Here is a 22,045-nt window from a genome sequence, read left to right as displayed (position 1 = left end):
AGCGGTGCTGGATCTCTTGCGGGAGCGGGGCTCGTGTTCACTGTAGTGGTGCTAGATCTCTTGCGGGAGCTGGGCTCGTGTCCCCGGTAGCGGTGCTGGATCTCTTGCGGGAGCTGGGCTCGTGTTCACGGTAGTGGTGCTGGATCTCTTGCGGGAGCTGGGCTCGTGTTCACGGTAGTGGTGCTGGATCTCTTGCGGGAGCTGGGCTCGTGTCCACGGTAGTGGTGCTGGATCTCTTGCGGGAGCTGGGCTCGTGTTCACGGTAGTGGTGCTGGATCTCTTGCGGGAGCTGGGCTCGTGTCCACGGTAGTGGTGCTGGATCTCTTGCGGGAGCTGGGCTCGTGTTCACGGTAGTGGTGCTGGATCTCTTGCGGGAGCTGGGCTCGTGTTCACGGTAGTGGTGCTGGATCTCTTGCGGGAGCTGGGCTCGTGTTCACGGTAGTGGTGCTGGATCTCTTGCGGGAGCTGGGCTCGTGTTCACGGTAGTGGTGCTGGATCTCTTGCGGGAGCTGGGCTCGTGTCCACGGTAGTGGTGCTGGATCTCTTGCGGGAGCTGGGCTCGTGTTCACGGTAGTGGTGCTGGATCTCTTGCGGGAGCTGGGCTCGTGTTCACGGTAGTGGTGCTGGATCTCTTGCGGGAGCTGGGCTCGTGTTCACGGTAGTGGTGCTGGATCTGTTGCGGGAGCTGGGCTCGTGTCCACGGTAGTGGTGCTGGATCTCATTCTCATACTAATAAAAAACAATAATGACTTGTTGCTGGGCGGCAGTGGCTCATGTAGGTTGTCTATAAACGGAAGGTTGGTGGTTCTATCCCTGGTTCCACCTCACCAAATGTCAAGGTGTCCATGAGCAAGACACCTAACCCCAGCTGCTCCCGACGAGCTGGATGGCGCCTTGCACGGCTGACACCGCTGTCGTGAATGTGAGGCAATATGTAAGGTGCTTTGATGGCCATGGGTCCGTTAAAGCGCTGTATAAATGCAGTCCATTTACCATAAATAATTTAATGAGAAGGCTTATATTGACCTATTAAGATGTTGCTTAGCCCACATCTACCTTGTAAATATATTTTTTGCTATTTTATTAAAAAGTGTTCACATGTAAATCAACAACAATTACAATTTTAACAATATTTCAAGTGTAATCTTTCTTTTTTTAATGTATACATTTTATCATACATATTTCAAAGTTAATGATTTGTTAGTTTGATATAGCCTACATTGGAACAAACACTATAATAACATCTTAGTTGATGAGTTTAATTTTGACAAAACATACTATATATTTAACCAACCCGATCACTCTAAATGCATCTCTATAGCACGCAGTGTGTTTATCGTGTAATTTATACGCGAAAATTCGTTTTTACGTGAAACCCCGCCCTCTGCAACAGCTCATTTGCATTTAAAGGGCCAGGCACAAAACGGTGTTTTTGCAAACCCTCAAAAAGTGACAACTATAACATGCTTTATAAAAATATATGTGGGGTATTTTGTGCTAAAACTTCACACACTCTGGGGACATCAGAGATTTATTTTACATCTTGTGAAAATGGCATTTTACCACCCCTTTAAAAAACAAGGTAATTAACATATAAACTTGTTGGATATACACAAATATAATTTGAATATTTACATTTATTTACATATTTTAAACACCATCTCTGCTTTATTTCTGTTTGTAAATCATACATGGGTTAATAAAACTTTTTTTTTTATCAGTCAGTGTAAATTAGTTAAATTAATTAGCCTATTATTCATATTTTTGGTATATGGTATCAATACATGTATTGCTTCCCCCTTTGATAAATTGCTTTTGCTTGTTTAATCCTTATTTGTAATTTGTTCAGTTCGATGGAATCATATGAAATAAAACATCACTGCTTTCCTTACTAACAGTTTTACGTTTTTTTTTGGACTACAATGCAGTAAAGACTCAACATTCAAAATCATGAAATGGTGTTACTTATATACACAATAAGATATACTGTACTTAAGCTTTGTCAGTGCCAAAAGGCTCTTACGGACATTCATCACTTATGTAACTATATTGATGCTCCAACGGCAGTGGGCGCGCATGCGCATTTACAGCATCATCAGCACCAGCTCAACAGAACATCGCGATGCGCCTGCCTCTTCTTGTGTTTACTATCGTTTGGGGAAGATTTGGTTATGAAAACCTTTAGAATATCGTCATTCATGCTGATGGATGTTTTCTCTATCGTACCACACACATAAGCCGAAACGCGGATGTTATAGAGAGCTCTGACAGGAGTCAATCTCTCATTATAGTGAGGGCCTTATCAGAGCGAGTAACATCGTTTTCATCAGGACTGACCAGGACTCTTATTTTTATTTCGTGATTTCATGTGTATAAAGGTGTAATTATCTGCTCAGTGGGATGCACATCAGTGCTTTGCCGTACTCTCTCTCCGTTATAATGGCTGCTCTATATCAGGGCACGGACGTGTCCTCACCGGATAAATATCTGACGTTAAAAGACGTCAGAGAGGTGAAGGAGGAGACCACTCTGGACGAGAAGCTCTTTCTGCTGGCCTGCGAGAAGGGTAAGTTGATTTACCATTACAATACGAATGTATTTAAATATATATTGTATATTACAACAATAATAATATATTAGGTTATATTTATGTTAGATACATTTTGAGGTATAAACAAAATACTTATAGTATATTCACTTTTTTATTGTTTCTATTATTTATTATTGTTTTATTAAAATAATTCTGCTCTAATATCAAATATTTAGTTCTGATGAAAGGCTAGTGTGTGTATATAAAAAACCGATATATATATATATATATATATATATATATATATATATATATATATATATATATATATATATATATACACACACACACACACATAATTATTTGAATATATATTCAACATTGTTATATTTATATTATTTTATTAATAACCTTTATTAATATATATATATTATCAAATGATTGCTAATAATATAGTACATTTATGACCTAATATTAATTTAGAGATAGTTTAGAGGATTTTTTTTACGTTTAATAAAATGGTCACATGTAGAAAAACAGTAACATAAGAAGTGCTAGAATAGAAAGTTTCAAAATGCCTTAGATTAGAACAGAGACGAAGAAGTAGTTTAGTTAACTAAAAAAAAATGAGTTAAACGTTTGACCGTAGAGATTTTATTTCGAATGGTTTAGGAGTAATTGTATACAATTAAAATAATTGTAATAAAATAATGGATTGTAAGAATTTCGCATATTTATTTTACATTACACATACTACTAGTGAGGTTCTAGCTATTAGTTTTGAGAGAAGCAGATTTTGAGAGCTTGACTGATGGCTCAGACCTGGTTCATACTTACATGTAGTGTTTCGTTAAACAGAAATGCGCTGCGTATTTATTTCCAAACATTCCAGAAACAGCTTGGAAAACTAATGAATTTCCTCGGGTTACATTGTGCAGACAGTCAGTTGCTACCATATAAAGAAATCCTAAAATGGCTCAGGGAAGGATATCTCTCCTTTAAGGGCAATATTATTTTCCATCACAAACCACTGTCCTCTCTTGCTGATAACGTTTAGTTGTCATTGTATAAACTATTGAACCTGTATTTTTACGTAACTGCATTTTAAGGAGACTACTACATGGTAAAGAAACTTCTGGAGGAGAAACGACATGGTGAATTAAACATTAACTGTGTAGATGTACTTGGGAGAGATGCTGTCACCATTTCAATCGAAAATGAGAATCTAGACATATTGCAGTTGCTCTTGGACCATGGCTGTCAGGTAAGCAAACACCCATGTCCTCATCTCATGCATAACATATTATATAAAACCAATCTGTTAATTTGGGATGTGTGTGTGTGTGTGTGTGTGTGTGTGTGTGTGTGTGTGTGTGTGTGTGTGTGTGTGTGTGTGTGTGTGTGTGTGTGTGTGTGTGTGTGTGTGTGTGTGTGTGTGTGTGTGTGTGTGTGCGTGCAGGCCACAGATGCATTATTAGTGGCTATTGATTCAGAAGTGGTAGGAGCAGTTGACATCCTGCTAAACCATCGGCCCAGGAGTTCCTCCAAGCCTTCTATTCTGGTTAGTCTTTTTTTCAATTATATATTTTAAATATATATAAACTACCAGTTAACTGAACTGAACAGTTAAACAAATAGTGGAAAAAAAGCCAGGCGTCTGGCACACATATGCCCTTTTTGGAAGAATTTCTCATATTTGATTGACTAAATATTAGTATTTTATCAGTAATATATCAGTAAATATTCATGTTTCAAAATTTCATATTGCATTGTTCTTTTTTTTTTTTTTTTTTTAGAAAATAGTTCAGCGCATTCAAAATCCAGAGTATTCCACCACCATGGATGTTGCTCCAGTCATTCTTGCTGCCCACAGGAACAATTATGAGATTTTGACCATGCTATTAAAGCAAGACATCTCACTGCCCCGACCCCACGCTGTAGGGTGCGAGTGCACCCTCTGTAATGCCAAGAACAAGAAGGACAGTCTTCGCCACTCAAGGTAATGATTTTTATCGAATCAATCAAACCATTTGGTTGATTTAACTTCTCTTACTCGGACATTTAAAAAAAAATAAAAAAAAGTATTGCGTCTTCTTATTGTATACTGTAGCCTATATACAGTATATATTTTTTATTTTTGTAATCTATACATTTATTTAATAATTTCCCCATATTCCCTATCCAGAGTTCTTAAAATTAATTATGTATTTATATCTTTAAAACAAAATTGTATAGAAAAAAAATAGAAAAGCATTTTAGAGAACAATTAAGATTTAGTTCAAAGTTGAAAAAACGTTGAAGGCTTATCAGGGACATAGTCGGATCTTTATTCAAAGACACGTAAGACATTTCAACCTACATACTTAGGGATTTCAAGTAGTCCCTATTGAAAATGCACCTATAAATACATTTGATAAGAACAAACAGACATGCTAAAGTATGTTTACAGCAATGTTTTTAGTGCTCTCCTTCCTCCTCCATCGTGTCTCTCGCAGGTTCCGTCTAGATATCTACCGGTGCCTTGCCAGCCCATCCTTGATCATGCTTACAGAAGAAGACCCCATTCTGAGAGCATTCGAGCTCAGCACTGATCTGAAAGAGCTGAGCCTGGTGGAAGTGGAGTTTCGGTAATGGAAGAGTGATTCGAGAAAGAGGTCTCATAGGGATAACTGCTAAAGGAGAGAGCTAAAGAGCAGCAAATATTATATTTTACAGATGCATGCATTTTGATAACAATTAATTTACTGGGGACAAAAGTTGTTCTGTTGTAGAAAGAACCAGGATTTTTGCCAATGGTTAGACACCTGATCATATTGAGTTAAAGGTGCAGTTAAAGTGATTTCTGAGAACCACTATCTATGTTTATATGGAGACACCTTTTGTTTCAAGCGGAATTAATTAATTAATTGAATTGAAACCAAGTGTTTACATAACTGCTAAATAAGGTTATATGGTTGATGTGCGCGTTTTATGTCACAAGCTTCAAATCTTTTTTTTTTTTTTTTACACGAGTTACCCACTGTTTGCTCATACTATTCTCCTAAATTGCTTCTTTTCTTCAATTTAAAGAGCAGACTTTATATTTATCTATTTCGTGTCCTAATTAAGAGACGACGTGCATGAATCGTTGTGCATGCTGCTTATATTTATCAAGCAATAAAAACGCTCATTCCTGCGCTCAAAGCAAGGTGAGGATGAAAGTCCAAAACAAGGACTGATGGGACGTTGTCCTGCTCCACTTCACAGACAATAAGTGGAAGGAGAATTTTAGAATGACACGACAGTCATTTATGACACTTCATTTAACAACAACAACAGCACGTTCATCGTGCCATACGCCATTACAGCTTCTACATCATTGTCAAGTGTTTATATGTCCTCTCAATCGGATCTCAAACTAAAAAAAAATCAATCGGTTCACTCAAATACTGATTCTCACATACGCAGAATCAGTATTTTAACGTTTCTGTTCATGCATTTCTTCTGTATTATTACCGTTCTGACAATCATCTGGTTTCATTAGAGTTTTTTTTACATATTTGCGAACATATTTAATATTTACATATTTAATGTCTTTAAAACGGTTAATAATGTTTTTTAAGAATTTTTTGCCATTTTCTCTACTCAAAAACATGAAGAGAGTCTTGTATTTGCTGTCTAGTCATAGCCAATACAACATCATTTTTATAACAAGCTTTTTTATCCAAATGTATTCAACGAAACTGAACCGAAACGCAGCTAAAATTTTCCTTTCGTTTTGTTAATCTATAATTATTTAAGTGATTTTGCGTATAGGCCTACTTTTCATATATTTAGTTTTAATCTGTTTTCTCTGTTCACAAAAGCTCTTTAAGTGCATGATGTGACATTGTGGGAATCCATGTTCTATATCCTGCTATTTTCGCTGGTTATAAAACAGACAACATTCATTTATTCAGTTATTCATTTTCACTGAAATGTAGGCCTAATGCTTGATGGTTGGTGACGTATAGCCTATATCCTCGGAAAAACCAACACCAGCGCATTGCCATTGCGACTTATATGATGACTTGCTGAGTGCGGGCATTTCACTCACGTTGGATAGGCTATGCTTCAATATTACATTTACTGTACCGGTACATAGTCCGAATTTAACTATTTGAATTCATGGTTGGTTGACTGCCAAATTAAAATATTAAACAGAATGATAAAATAGCATTAATCAGTTAATGGCCATTTCAAATAAACGTTTCTGTTCAGAACGATTCAATTATAAACACCCCTTACAATCCGAATTAAATTGTAGGGTAGCCTATGTTTACACAACAACAATATACTAAAAACAGAAGCGTTTTTACTTTGCATTTTTTGAGTAGCCTACAGACGGCAACGTTGTCAAACGCTTCACGTTCACGGATCTGCGGAAACGACAAAAAATGCTGTATTTTGCTGCCAGGCCAGTAGTTGGCGATGCCACTTTGTAAAGAAACACGACTGAACACGTAATATGCATGCGCATGCCGTAGCTGTTTTCTCAAGTTTGCTTTTTTGTAGTTTACATGAACGCAATAACGGTATCGTTTTCAAAAACGTATTTAAACTAATGTTGATATTTGAAATCCACACCCGTATAAATTCCTTTTTAATTGATTATTAAATTGTTAAATTAAGGTTTATACATGCTTTTCATGACAGAGTTCAAGATACATGTTTTCATTACTACTGGAGTTTCTAAAATACAAAATACTAAAATACAGTTTCACAGTATTTTAGGGGATTAATGTAGGGAATAGTGAATGAGGGTATAGGGGGCGATTTCGAACACAGCTAAGGTTGGAGGTAAACTCTGCAGGGAAGTAGATATTTGGGGCCACAGTTAAAAACCCCTGGTATAGAAGAACCATTTTTGGTTCCCCGAAGAGCTTTTCAGTGAACAGAAAGAACCATTTTGTACATACAAAGAACATTTAAAAAAAATATTTTTCCACAATAAAAAAAACTTTTTGTGCAATGGAAACATTCCATGGATGTTAAAGGTCCTTCATGGAAACACAGATGCCAAAAGAACCTTTATTTGTAAGAGTGTAGAAGAAATTCCTTCTACTGCTCATTCTGGGTCTCATTTAAATTATTACAGGAATGATTATGAAGAACTTGCCCAGCAGTGCAAGATGTTTGCCAAGGACCTGCTGGCTCAGGCCCGCAACTCTCGCGAACTGGAAGTCATACTGAACCACACGTCCAGTGAAGACCAAGTGGACAAGAGAGGCCTGCTGGAGGAACGCATGACTCTCAGTCGCCTCAAACTGGCCATCAAATACAACCAAAAAGAGGTTAATGGGAATTTTTAACAAAACTTACTGTGCTTGTGTCCTCTCAAGCCTAGTCTGCGTTTCTCATACAACGATGTGACACATTGCTTAAGTACCATATATGATGCATCGTTGGAAAATTAACTACTTATGGAACCAAAGATACCATTAAAGAACCTTTATTTTTAAGATGTCGCACAATCGAATGAAATGAATCAATGAAATTTGTGTATATAAATATATGGAATGAAAGATGCTAGCATGCTAGCAAAAGATGCTCCTTATTTCGCCCTATTTCGATCTATTTAGTCCACAAGTCATACAAAAAAAAATAAAAAACAATGCTTCAGGTCAAGAGCTGTGGAAGTGTGTGATGCTGTTTGTGAATGTTCTTTGGAACTATGGTTCTGGGAAACACCAAATCATTAAATATGTTGCTTAAATTACTATATTACAACATTGCTAACAACAAAATCTGCAATCATAGTTAGGAAATGCACCCTTGGTTAACTTGCTTAATCAATAGACAAATATTGTCAGATTAAATGACTTGACAGATATATCAGCTTTTATTTTATAAGAAAAGACCATATACATGTCTTTTTTGTAATGTGTTTTCTCTTTTTCTGACCTGTAGTTTGTCGCCCAGTCCAATTGTCAGCAGTTCCTGAACACGGTGTGGTTTGGCGAGATGGCGAGCTACCGCCGCAAGCACACATGCTTAAAGATCCTGTATGTTTTGAGTGTTGTTCTGCTGTGGCCGCTGCTGTCCGTCTGCTACCTGATGGGACCTCGTTCTCGTGTGGGCCAGGTCATCCACACACCTTTCATCAAGTTTATCATTCACAGTGCATCTTACTTCACCTTCCTACTGCTTCTAAACCTGAATTCACTGCTCTACACTGACTCTACGAAGAACATAACGTGTCCCCCTTTGAAGCCGATAGACTACCTTCTCATTCTCTGGATCATAGGTGAGGATGGGCGGCATTTGTGTACATACATGAACACTTTTATCTATTATTTTCTTGGCATCTGCTTTCTAACAAACAAGAATGTTTTGCTGTGATCGTTGTTTCAGCAGAAAAAGATGAATCAAGTATTATCTTGTATTATCTAACAAATCATAAAGTGCCATGAATTCCTCCCTAAGGCCTTGCGGTGCTCTTCCGAGTCCACACTTTGGTGATGTAATCCTGCATAGACTGTAGAGCAGAAGTACGCTGTCCATCAAATGTCCATTTGTAACATTTAGATTTTAAAAATTCATATAAATGTAAGGGTGTGTTCACACTTGTAGATCGGTTGTTGACCGGTTGTTGACCCCCCCCATTTCCGAATCTTGAAATACATGTTAAGAGGTTCATGTTGTGGATCCAGTCTGTGCCAGCCTACATTCTCAAATTCAATGAAACATTCAATGAAGTCTCAATTGCAAAATTCTTTCAAATCTACCTTTGTAAAGATTATATTTATGAAGTCAGATAAATTATTACAATGGACCCACGCCACGAGCCTTAGACTTATACGCAGTATATACATTCAGTTCGTCCATCTTTTCTTCATAATTTTACAGCACCATTAGTATGACTGATAAATTACATAGATAATGTTTTTTATGCGGAAGTGAGAAACAAAGCTAGTGGTTAGAATATCTCTAGAGTGCGTTACTATGATACCACTGGGTATCATGTTGCTAATGGCACGGCACTTGTTTTAGTTTTTGTCTTATTTCCTTTTAAGTATTTATGGCCTCAAATGGCTGTAAATTTTGAATTTGTATGGTTTATTGTGCTCCCTGATTAAGAGAATGTCACATGATCAATTGAAGTAAATTTAGACTGCATGAAGACCACTAGAGGGAGGAAGATGATTTTTTTACACTTAAGCTTTAAAAAATTCTATTATCATTTACACACCCTCAAGTTGTTCCAAACCTGTAAGGATTTCTTTCTTCTGCTGAACACATAAGAAGATATTTTGAAGAATGATGGTAACCAAAAAGTTGATGGGAACCCATTGACTTCATTAGTATAGAAAATAGGAAAAAAAAAATGTGGAAGTCAATGGGACCGATCAACTGTTTGGTTACCAACATTCTTCGTGATATCTTCTTTTGCGTTCTTCAGAAGAAATAAATGTATACAGGTTTGGAACAAACCTCAAGTTGTTGTAAATGACAAATGAGTAAATGACAGAATTTTCATTTTTGGGTGAACTATCCCTTTAAGAATATACATCACTGCAAATATAATGTACCTAATGTTTCTTTAGATGTGCAATTTACTCTCATCACATCAGCGTCCTTTCCAGCTTAATACGATGTTGCTGACTGCGGTTTTAATAACAGGCCCAACATGTACGAATCACCTTACAAATTATAATCATAAAAAAGCCCATCAGAGCTGATTTCAGCCATCTCCAAAACAACTGGACCGTTTCCAAACCACAAGCCCTCCAGTGTACTTTCATACATCAAAATGTCAACCGACTACCACGTTCAACTGTCTTTAAAACTAGTTCAGCGAGTTTTGTGCTTTTTTGTGGTATATCTATTGTCACCTCTGCCTTATCGCTAAGCTTCCTCAAACTAAACTAAAGTATTTCTAAATCTACAACAGCATTATCACAATAGAGTTATTTTAGCTGTACAAAATGTAACAAAATAATTATTTGCACAATGTAATGAATGAAATACTTCTTTTGATTCTCGCTGAGCCCCATTCAAAGTCATTTACTCACCCACACGCTATTCCAAACCTGTATGACTTTCTTTCTTCTACAAAGCACAAAATATATTTTTGAAAAATGTCTTTAGTCCATACAATGAGTCCATAAAATGTTGTTTGGACACCAGCATTCTTCAAAATAAACGATGACAGATTTTTGGGTCAACTATTCTTTTAATGTGGTAAGTTGCGACAAGTAATTGTAAAAACCATTTCAAAAACCAACTTATAAAGTCAGCATGAAATCAAAATGGACTATTCTTATTTTTTTATTGAATATTGCAGTATTTATTATAAATGTTTTGTTCGTCATGTCATGTATTCTTAATCTTTAATCAAAATAACTTTTCCTCCCTCTTGCATTGACATTTCCAATGTCGTTGCATGAGTAGCCGCTTCATTTTGATAAACGTCACAATAGGGACCATCACAAAAAAAATCACAACGTCCGTTTATTGATAATGATTCACGCATGATTTATGATTCTTTATCACTGTCAAATGTAAATAATGTAAAGCAGTCTTGCTCTCTGATAATTACAATAGAAACGGTATAGCAAAAAAATGGTGCAAAATATATAGCCTCATATCGTCCTGCCCTAATAGACATGAGTAAATTCATGAGTGTCTATTTGCACTAAATCCCAATAGCCTGTCTTGTCGTCAAAGGCTTTTAACTCAACTTGTCATTGTCTGGTGGAGCCTTTTTCCAATCCCATAAAATCACCCTACTCCCAATGCATACCAGCTCAGAGACACATTCATTTGAAATACAAATGAAGAAAATATTCATGCACTTGTTGTTTGAAGTTGTTTGGACAGCCTGGCACGTCGACTGCTTTCATTTATCATTTTACTATATAAACATATGTTGTGGTAAACAATATGGGTAACACTTTACAATAAGGTTCATTAGTTAATGTATTAACTAACATTAACTAACCATGTGCAATACATTTGTTACTGTATTTGTTCATCTTTGTTAACATTAATAGAAATACAGCTGTTCATTGTTTGTTCATGTTAGTTTGCAGTGCATTAACTAATGTTAACAAGATTTTAATAAAGTATTAGTAAATGTTGAAATTAACATGAACAAAGATGAATAAATGCTGTACGTGCAGTTCATTATTAGTTAATGTTAACTAATGTAGTTAACTAATGTTAACTAACAAACCTTATTGTAAAGTTTTACCACAATATGTTATTCTTAATGCATACTGTTGTAAAATGTAATTCAAAACACTGAGGTGCATATAGTATCTTCTACTTTTTTTTATATACTGTACTTACACCCAGTGGAGAGACCATCTATCGCTGTTTGCTCTTATTGTAAAAAGAATGCATAAAACGTTTCTGTCAGTTTCTTTGCGTGTCAGCCCTGCAGGGATTATCATAGAATCTGGAAGTGATTCAAAACTGCCATATTTGTGATTTGCTGCTTGGACGCTGCTTTGTGCTGATGGCAAATTCCTATCTCTGCAGGCATGGTGTGGTCGGATGTGAAGCGTCTATGGTATGAGGGATTGGAAGATTTCCTGGAAGAGTCACGAAACCAGCTAAGTTTCGTCATGAACTCACTTTATTTGGCCACCTTTGCCCTAAGAGTGGTGGCTCTCAGCAAGGTATAAACCCAGTCCAGAACATTTCATTCTGAGCACTTTGCCAAGTCATTACTCACTAGTTTTCTCAAGAATGAAAATTCTGTCATCATTTACTTTTGAGCATAACTCTAATGAGCACTGGCTAAAGTGTAAAATCTTGTTGTCTAAAATGTTCCTGTGTTTAAGTGTCTCTGATAATAATTTACACCAACCTTTCTTTTGTCCTCTGCTTCAGTGTGAGAATAAAGTTGTAGATAGGAAAGATTGGGATGCGTTCCATCCAATCCTGGTTGCAGAAGGACTTTTTGCTTTCGCCAATGTTCTGAGCTATCTGCGTCTCTTCTTCATGTACACCACCAGCTCCATCTTGGGGCCTTTACAGGTAATGACAACATCCACAACTCAACAGTTATTATCCATTCACTGCCAGAACAAGTGAAGTGTTTAACCACTGAAGCTTTTTCTTCACATATAATGCCTAGTGGTATAATATAATTAATATAATTAATTCACGTGATTCAAGTGCCCTGAGAAAATTTTTTTTTTCCCGATCTACACATGTGCATTTTAAGGTGTTTGAAGGCCAACAAAAGGGTACAGTAATTTTAAAAGCATGTCAGTGGGCACTGCAGTATAGCATAACTTAGCCGATTTGTCAAGCATAACAGATTCTTCAGTTTAAATGTTGCAATGTATGATCCAAACTACAAAATGGAAATGCAAAATGTTTATGCTTATTGTTGACAATACACAATCACATATTCGAAACGGGAATGACCTTAAATGAGAAATGTTTCAAGGATTATTTTGCATAGATGTTACATTTCAATCAAACGCCAATGCAATCCTTCTGTGTCCAGAGGCATATGAGCAATTAGTATGAGCATTAAGGGTCAGTTTCTGCAACTTTCTTTCCTAAATAAATCATGTTTTTGTACTATGCTGAGTCTGACTATGTGAAGCATCGGGCTGGAATTCGCGCTCAGCTGCGCATCTGGTGTCAGATGAGAAGGTCGGACATCGTCTAAAAATTTTAGTTAATATTAAATGTATATCGAAATGTTTAATATAAGCAAATTTTACTATTGTTGGTGTTTTCATTAATAATGAACCACAAGCATTCGTTCTTAAATCCAAAGACCTTTCATTTAATCTGTTACAACGCGGGTAAATCGTCATCATCATCAGTCTTATTAATTTTTGTTAATAAAGGTTCTAACAAGCGAGTTTCTAGTTAAAGCCTACTATTTTTTTTTATTAAGAATAATATTGAATCAACAAAATAAGCGCTAAAGGTCCAGAGCATCATTGACAAATATAGGCCTATCGACTCGATAATACCGTGTGACAGAAAGTTCTTTCATTTTTCCTGCATCTCATCAGTTCTGCAAGTTTTCATCTCTCTGTTGAATATGGGGTTGAATCCCCATTTCTTCACCTCTGCCATGGGGTTTCATTTCTTATTTAAAAGGATTTATTGATGTAAATGTCCCACTTATAGTTTGGGGGTGAATCTCACAAAGTATCATCGACCTCCTGCCAAATGCAGGTACTTTGTCCGCAGTAGCTGGAGAATTTTCTTCCCAGCCACTGTGGAGGGCGTCCTATAACTTGTATTGAATTGGCCTTGACAAATCTATTTCTTATGTAGCACTTAACACACACTACATTTTTTTGTTTCTTGAAGAACAGATTAAAGATTAAACTGTCAAGGCGTGCGTCTGTTTGTTCAGATGTTAGCACTTTGTCCTTGGCAATGTGCCATGCTCTTCCAACTGAGCAACAGGACGATTTATTCATATTTTTTAGATTCACCCAGGCTTTGTAACCGACTTCAGCAGCTTCAGTTTTCAGCAGACATCTTTCTGCAGTAGTTTCAGAGAGGTTGCATAATGCCGTGTTCTTCTCTGAGGACTTCAGTGTTTGGCATGAGTAACACCATGTCAGTCCTGAGCGTATGTGTGAGTGGCTCTCTGCTCTCTAGACTGACATCAGTGTCTGGCGCTGATGTATGGAAAAGTAATTTTCTCAAGAAGTGTGGTCGGAATGTTGCATTCAGACGCACTCAGATGTAATGGATTCACGGATGAACACACCCTGCGCAAGATATTTAGAGCAAAGAACATGGTATTTTTGGTTTACTGTAAATGCAAGTATACCCACATGCTTAAATAGTTGCTTTGTCACTCCCTCTAACGATCTGATGTACAGATACAGGAATGACAAGAAACAGACTCAAGGATCTCCCTCTTGCTTCATTGTTTGGTTGAGGGTGTCCAGTAAATCTCCCCAAGTAAAGATAGCAAGTGGAAAACACTGAATCACCTCTGGATAAACGTCTGAGGACACATTTCTCTTTGTGGGGGCAAGAGTTGAGACGTCAAACTGACTGCTTAAACTTTATTTAAAGGAGTAATTTTGGTGTTTGTACAGTACAGCTGTCTGAATTGTGCAACTTTGTAAGGGTGTGAAGCTTTAACCCTATACAAGCTGTGCAGTATGTGGCTGGTGTATTGCCAAATCCTGTCCTTACAAAAAAATAATTATACTTCATGTTCATTTGATTAAGTAGGCTATACTTAAGTAAGGTTTAAGTATGTTTTAAGCATATTTTATGTAGTAAGTATACTAATATCAATGTACTAATTTTATATTTGTAAGTGTACTATTTCATGATTTCATGACTCGAGACTAAATTGGCCCACTTTTTAGTGTATAAAAGTATACATTTAAAGTATAGTACAGAACTAGTTTGCCACTACAATTTTCATTTGTTCTGTCTGCAACTATACTACAGGTAAAGTAAAAATACTGATAGTTTACTAGTTAAATACTTGTAGTACATTTTTAGTTTATGAAAGTACCCTTTGAAGTATACTCTCAGTACTAGTATAGTAGTTTTATTCTGCAAGTATACTTTAAGTGAACATTATACTTATAGTTTACTATTTATATATTATTTTTGCACTTTAAGTATAAGTTCCTATTTAGGTATTAATTTATATACTTGAAATACTTTTATCTGTACTTTAAGTAGATTGAGTATGTATATTTTTGTGAAGTCCAGTGTGCATAGGAATTTACTTTTTGTTTTCTTTATAAATAATAATAAAATACATTATGTAAAACTATCTAAAAAAAAGGTATTAATAGGTTATACTTAATCAAAAGAGTAAACACAACTACAAGTAGGCCTATACTTAATTATACTTTTAAATTGATCTTGTACAAGTATAGGCCAAATAGACTTTTCTTATTTCTTAGAAGTACGCAACGAATATTTCTGAGAAGTACATAAAATGTTGACTGAAAGTATACTTTTTTATTTTTAGTTTAAAAGACGTATAGCACACTTGCTTGGATGTAAAGGAGTAGTCACTTGCAGGTCCAGATGGAATCTGTGGGCTTTCCCCCAATATTTTGTGCTGATATTTGGGGAGAATCTGCAGAATTCCATGAATTATTAACATGGTCAAATGTGTTCAACTTTCTATAGCGTCATCCTATTGCAGTTGATCACATTTGATTTGATCATCACGTTTTTCTTTCAGGAAGAATGCATTAAATTGATCAAAAGTGACAGTAAAGACTTTTACATTTACAAAAAAAAAAAAAATGCATTCCAGAATCCTGTCTTAAAGCAGGACAAAATAGTGGAATGCAACCGTTAAAAAACACATATTATATTGGATTTCTAATCAGGCATCAAATAGAATACTCATTTCAGCCAGTGAAATCACTTTGAGGTTGGATTTGGCATGACACCAGGGCTTCATATCAGAGACAGAAGATTAAAAATGCAACTGCAACGGTTCAACAAAGATTGAAAAATATTAGATGTGGATAAGGGGTTTGAGAGTGACAAGAAAATGAATTACACTAATTGCAAAAAAAATGTGTTTCAGAGCAAACACACACACAGAACATTGGTTCACCGGTCAGACTTGACACAAGCAGTATTAATCTAGTCCTCAGCCCACACTGGAAAGGCCAGTGGAATCTAAAGTACAGATAGAGGTAGGCACCTTAAAAGAGCTAGTCTACTGTAAGTGTGTAAGTACAGGTTGCTACCGAGAAATGTTCCCCTTCCATTACTCCCTAATGAGTCAAACAAATATTTACCCGAGCCAGTTTTATCAGTGACTAGTTGTTGTCTGCTATATAAAGTTAGTTAAAAATGACATGTAACATTAAAATTAACTTATTTCAGAATATTGCCATATTTACTTAACTTTTTTTTTTTTTACATTTTTATTTTCATGACCATCAACCCATACTGTTCTCAAATATATGTATTTCAAAAGGAATATTCCTGGTTAAAAGGATAGGTCACCTACGATTGGAGATTCTGTATTTTTTTCTTTTTGAAAAATATTCATGTAACTAGTCTGTAAAGATCCAGAAAGAACCAAAACAAACCAAAAAAAAAAAAAATAATAATAATCATCATCATAAGGACTGTGACAAACCACGCAGGTTTGCAGTGTGTTCCATATGTCGGAATTTGGCTGATTCAGCATCGAATCAGTGTCGGTGAGAGAGAGAGGCTGTTCAGTTTAAACTCTGTTCAGTTTAGTTTACCAAATGAGCAGGCCCACGAGAAAAAAAGCGGATGAGATGAAAGCGAGCTAAGAAGTCAAGGCGACACAGACAGAAAGTTGTTTTAATTTTACGTCATATTTCCTGAGCATTTCAATACGCACATATTTTCATAACAACATGAGTTATAAATAAGGATATTTATCTTAAAAAAACGCATCGCTTCAGAAGGCCTTTATTAACCCTCTGGAGCCGATTACTTTTGATGGATGGATGGATGTGCCATTTGGAGCTTCAAAAGGCTCTATTATATATATTTTTTTTCAGGATTCATATATTTTTCAGGATATTTTTTTCATATAATTTCAATTGTGTTTGGCTGAAAGAAGAAAGTCATACACCTATGATGGCTTGAGGCCAAGTAAATCATGGGATTATTTTCATTTTTAGGTGAACTAACCATTTATGTTGTATTTAACCTGGAATATTCCTTATTAAGAACATCTCTCCTACTGTATATACAAGTCAGTCTGGGCTACTCAGGCTTTGATGTAAAAGGGCCGGTGTGTTTGTCTTTTCAGATCTCCATGGGCCAGATGCTACAAGAGTTCGGGAAGTTTCTTGGCTTATTCCTGCTCGTGCTCATCTCTTTCACCATCGGCCTGACACAGCTGTATGGAAAAGACCAGAAGGATCCATCCAGAAACAAAAATGAAACCAAGGACTGCGAGGGCATCTTCTGTCTGCAGCAGAGCAACGACACCTTTCACACGTACTTATTTACACTATAATTAGAGAATTTGAAGTACATTTTTTTGCTCAAAGGTCTTTCTTAAAAGGTGTAAAAAAAAAAAAAAAAAAAAAAGGTTAAAGGGGTCATATCAATTTTTCAATCTTAGTTTCAATAAATGCTCTTCTTCGACTGGGGTGGAAGTTTTGAGTTCTGAGCTCTTCCTCATGATATGACCCCTTTGAAAGGTATTTGACAGACAAAGCAGTTTTCAGATTTTTGTGACACAAATAATTTTTATAAAGATGCAAGCCTCCATGTTGCCCATAAGAATATGAATGCTCTGTTTTAATGTAATCTTTTACCTTAATCATTTATCTTCAACTTTCTCTAGGTTTCTGGGGACATGTTATGCCCTCTTCTGGTACATTTTTTCCTTGGCACACGTGGCTCTGTTCGTCACAAGGATCAGCTATACTGAGGAGCTGCGATCATTTGTTGGTGCTCTTATCGTCGGTACCTACAACATTGTTGTAGTCATCGTTCTCACTAAACTCCTTGTGGCAATGCTGCATAAGAGCTTCAGACAGATTGCTGTGAGTGACCCTTGAGATGATTTGATTCCAAAAATGTGAATCATATAGGTGTTTTCTTAACATGATATAATTACCATAATTGTGTGTTTACGTCAAGTAGAATGAAACAAATGAAGTTCCATAGTATCCATCCCCCTGAGTTAACACCACATACACTATGACAGGGGTTCTCAACTCTGGTCTTCGAGGGACCACTGTCTTGCACAGTTTAGCTCCAACCATAATCAATCACACCTGAAAAGGCTAATCAAGATCTTCAGGCTTCCTAGAAAGTTACAGGCAGGTGAGTTTGGTTAGGGTTGGAGCTAAATTCTGCAGGAGAGTAGATCTTGAGGGCCAGCATTGAGAACCCGTGCACTACGAGTTCTCCAAACGTGATGGGAGCAGTAAAGAGATTAATGCAGTCTTATCGGTGGTTTTATGGAGGTCTATCCATTAGCATTACCGTTAGTTTCAACAAAGTTTAATCTGCTGGCACATATAATGCTGGAAATAGGTGACCAGAAACCCCAAAAAAGTGTCCTTTTATTATTTCTCAGACAAAATGCTGCACATTTGTTTGTAAAATTTAAATATATGTTGTCAAATAATAAATCTACAGTGAAATTATAAAACAAATCCACAAAAAGTCAGAGGAATAGCATAAATAAATGTAGGTACAACAGTGACAGGGGTTTCACATTGTTATAAAGGCAAGATTTAAATTTGTTATAATTTGTATCATTACACTTGAAAGACTAAAAACAGAACACATTTAGAAAAATATGCCATAAAAATCAACTAATTATTATTTTTAAATCCATGTACACATTTAGAGAAAAAGATAGTCAAATAAATACAACACCTGGTTGCCATGAAAACACTGATGCACCTTGTGATCTCCGTGGCTCTCGTACTTGTCGCCACGAGTGGGGCTGCAAATCCGCCGGTCACTGTGGTTTGGCTTTTTACATGCAGACAGAGGTGATTGGAGCTTCTCATTGTGGTGATTATTAGTCTTCGGAAAGTCAAAATGTCGCTACACCTCCGATTTATATGAGTCAACATTCCGCTTGCCGGGAGCGAGCGTTTCCAATTCATTCCTATGGAAGTTGAGCTTTAAGAATTAACTGAAAACGCTCACTCTGCTTGGTCCTTAACGCTAGTCAACTTGCTCGCTGCTATTGTGCCTGTGCAAAGGGAGGTCAAAGTATAGCACCCCTGCGGTTTAAAACATGTATCATGATTCGTTTAACTCCTTAGTTCAGGAAGACATGTATGAGTACAGATACCTCTGGTTACTTGTATCAAGCAATGAGCAATGGGTAGTGAATGCATCATTGTTGTACCATGATGATTTTATCTACTTGCAGAACCATGAAGACAAGGAGTGGAAGTTTGCTCGGGCTAAGCTGTGGCTCAGCTACTTTGATGACAAGTGTACACTGCCTCCACCCTTCAACATCCTACCCTCACCCAAGACCGTGTGCTACCTGGTGATCAGCCTGAGCAAATGGGTCTGTTCCCACACCTCCACAGGCAAGGTCAAGAGACAGAATAGCCTCAAGGTATGTAAGACTTATGTAAACTTATATTTGGGAAAATCTATCTACTTTACTTTTACTGTGTACCCATAGTTTGCATTTCGATCGATTTCAAATGAAAGGCCTGGACACACCAAGCCAACTGTCGGCCGTCGGGCAATTTTTGAGCGTCGGTAGGCTTAGGTTTTTTTAGTCAGGCGCGGTCTGGGTTTTTTGACTGTGCTCTACAGGCACAGTCAGCTTTTGTAGCCGCTAGTTCTTTGATGTCGGCTTGGTGTGTCCAGGGCTTAAAGTAAAAACTGTGGCTTCAAAATACAGCCTATCCTTACAGCTTTGTACTGGTGCTGGAACAGGTGGATTTGTGAACCTTACTTGTCCCCTTTCCACGTAAATGTTCCTGGCTATTGCCAATTCTCAAATGGTTCCATGCATTTCTACCTCAGAAAAGGAGGTTCGGGCCTGAAATAATTGGAGATTTTGTTGTCTACTAGAGGGAGGGTAAAATTGCTCAAAAGCAGTGGTTTTGAATCCTCTTGCACATTTTGTATGTCTCTCTTATCTGACACATTTCAGTTTATAGAGCTTTCACTTAATGAGCTGATCATCGAATCAGTTGTGACCTACACAATAAGGGAGACATACAAAATGTGCAGGATTATAAACCACTGCTCTGGAGACCAAGGGTGCCTGTTCGTCCTTCTTTCCATGCACAAGAGACAGACAGGGTTCAGTTTCTATGTCTCTCGAGTAGGAATAAAAAAGTTTGAGAGTTTGAGACCTGTTGGTACGCAAGAGTAATTCTCGGTACTGTGAACAGCATAACACAGATCTGCCGCTCTTGCATAAACCAGGGGTGCCTAATTCATGCTTCTGGAGGGACTATTCTGTAGAGTTTAGCTCCAACCCTGAATAAACCTAAATGAGCCAGGTAATCAAGGTCTTTAGAAGTTCCAGGCAGGTGTGTTGGAGCAAAACTCTGCAGGATGTTGGCCCTCCAAGGCCACCCAAGACATTCACAAACACGTGCCATGGCATGTTTGTTTATGGTTATGTAGTCACATAAACAACATGTAGCGTCATAATCCATTGTTACCATTCATTTCTCAAGTCTGTGGAAACAATGGGCCGCTTCAAAACAGGTTAGCATGAACATTGGCTGAGAACCGGGTCTTGCACCATTTTAGTGAAAAAGGGGTGAGCTCTAGAATATTATTCTTTAAAGTAAGCCTACCAATGAACCAATAACTTTTTGCTTCCAGGAATGGAAGAACCTAAAGCATAAAAGAGACCAGAACTACCAGAAGATTATTTGCTGTCTAGTGCACCGTTACCTGACCTCCACAAGGCAGAAGATGCAGAGCACTGACCAGGCCACGGTAGAGAACCTCAACGATCTGCGGCAAGACCTATCCAAGTTCCGCAATGAAATGAGGGACCTTTTGGGCTTCCGCACTTCCAAATATGCCATGTTCTACCCCAGAAGCTAAGCCATGACCATTTAGTAAAAGTGACCCAGCATGTTCAGCAATGCTCTTCTTCTTTTTCTTTGGAAGATGTAAGGTGACAAAAAGTCCTGGGACTCTACTGGAATTATATTAAGCTCTGTTTATTCTACAGCCTCCACAACCATAACTTATGTAATATTCTTGCATCCTACTTGTTTTCTAAAAGTGTAATTCTTTTCAAATAAATAACATTTATTATAAAGAAACATTTTCTATTGAACTTGTTTAAGTTCTTAGTAACTGTTTCAGCGTTCTCAGTGTTTAAACCTATGTTAGAGTAGAGTTCTTCAAACCTACTCTTGACGACCCACAGTGTTCCCGAAATCGCATTCTGTCTGAGTAGGTACTACATTTGATTTAAACATACTTCACGACCATTAAAAAAAGTCTGTTCTATATGGTATGAATATGGGTAGTATGAATTAAATTCGAATGACTTATTGCATTGGGCATGTTACTGTCACGTGACCTAACAGCATCAGTTCTCCAATGGCTTCATGGCCTCAACGGTCGCATCCGGTGTAGACACAGTGTAACTCTTTCACTCTGTTCTGACTCTGGGTTCGTTTTCTAATTGACTCAAGGTTTTCTTGTTGCAGACAGGCAAAAATCCCATGTCTATTTATTACTTATTTATGACTGTCATTCAATCTATGAGTAAACTGTAAGCAAGGCTTTCAAGGTTGAAAAAAACTTTACCTTTCTAGCTAATTGGCAGCAAAAAAGCAGGTCATTCAGAAATGTACCCACATTTACATGGCAACACCTGTTCATTATTCATTACTGGGACATTGTTACTCATTTCACAGTGACAGTCTACTTAATTCTAATGACTTTATTAGGGGAGTTAAACGTTAGAATATTACCCTTCACAGTCAAGCACTATGAGCCCTAGGCAATTTTAGAAACAGATGTCCTGACATGAACATGTGGACATAATTTCAACTGAAAACTACCTTGAAACAAATCTGATTCTGGAAAATAATGTGATTGATTTGG

At 37.1% G+C, this 22,045-nt stretch overlaps 1 protein-coding gene across 1 annotated transcript; it reads left to right on the top strand.

Annotated features, from left to right (window-relative positions):
* The first annotated feature begins 2,082 nt into the window (after nucleotides 1-2,082).
* trpc1 (transient receptor potential cation channel, subfamily C, member 1) lies at nucleotides 2,083-21,490 on the top strand. Its single transcript, XM_079601755.1, has 13 exons — nucleotides 2,083-2,566; nucleotides 3,640-3,794; nucleotides 3,990-4,091; nucleotides 4,327-4,529; nucleotides 5,026-5,157; nucleotides 7,647-7,842; nucleotides 8,459-8,795; nucleotides 12,035-12,174; nucleotides 12,389-12,535; nucleotides 17,274-17,464; nucleotides 17,817-18,018; nucleotides 19,371-19,565; nucleotides 20,801-21,490. The coding sequence occupies exons 1-13, from the start codon at nucleotides 2,401-2,403 to the stop codon at nucleotides 21,026-21,028; spliced, it is 2,394 nt and encodes a 797-aa protein (XP_079457881.1). The 5' UTR covers nucleotides 2,083-2,400; the 3' UTR covers nucleotides 21,029-21,490.
* The last annotated feature ends 555 nt before the right edge of the window (nucleotides 21,491-22,045 follow it).

This window comes from Phoxinus phoxinus, assembly GCF_949152265.1.
Source record: "Phoxinus phoxinus genome assembly, chromosome: 24".
Lineage (NCBI taxonomy): Eukaryota > Metazoa > Chordata > Actinopteri > Cypriniformes > Leuciscidae > Phoxinus > Phoxinus phoxinus.
Note: the sequence above shows the minus strand (reverse complement) of the source record. Positions and strands in the feature narration are given on the sequence as shown.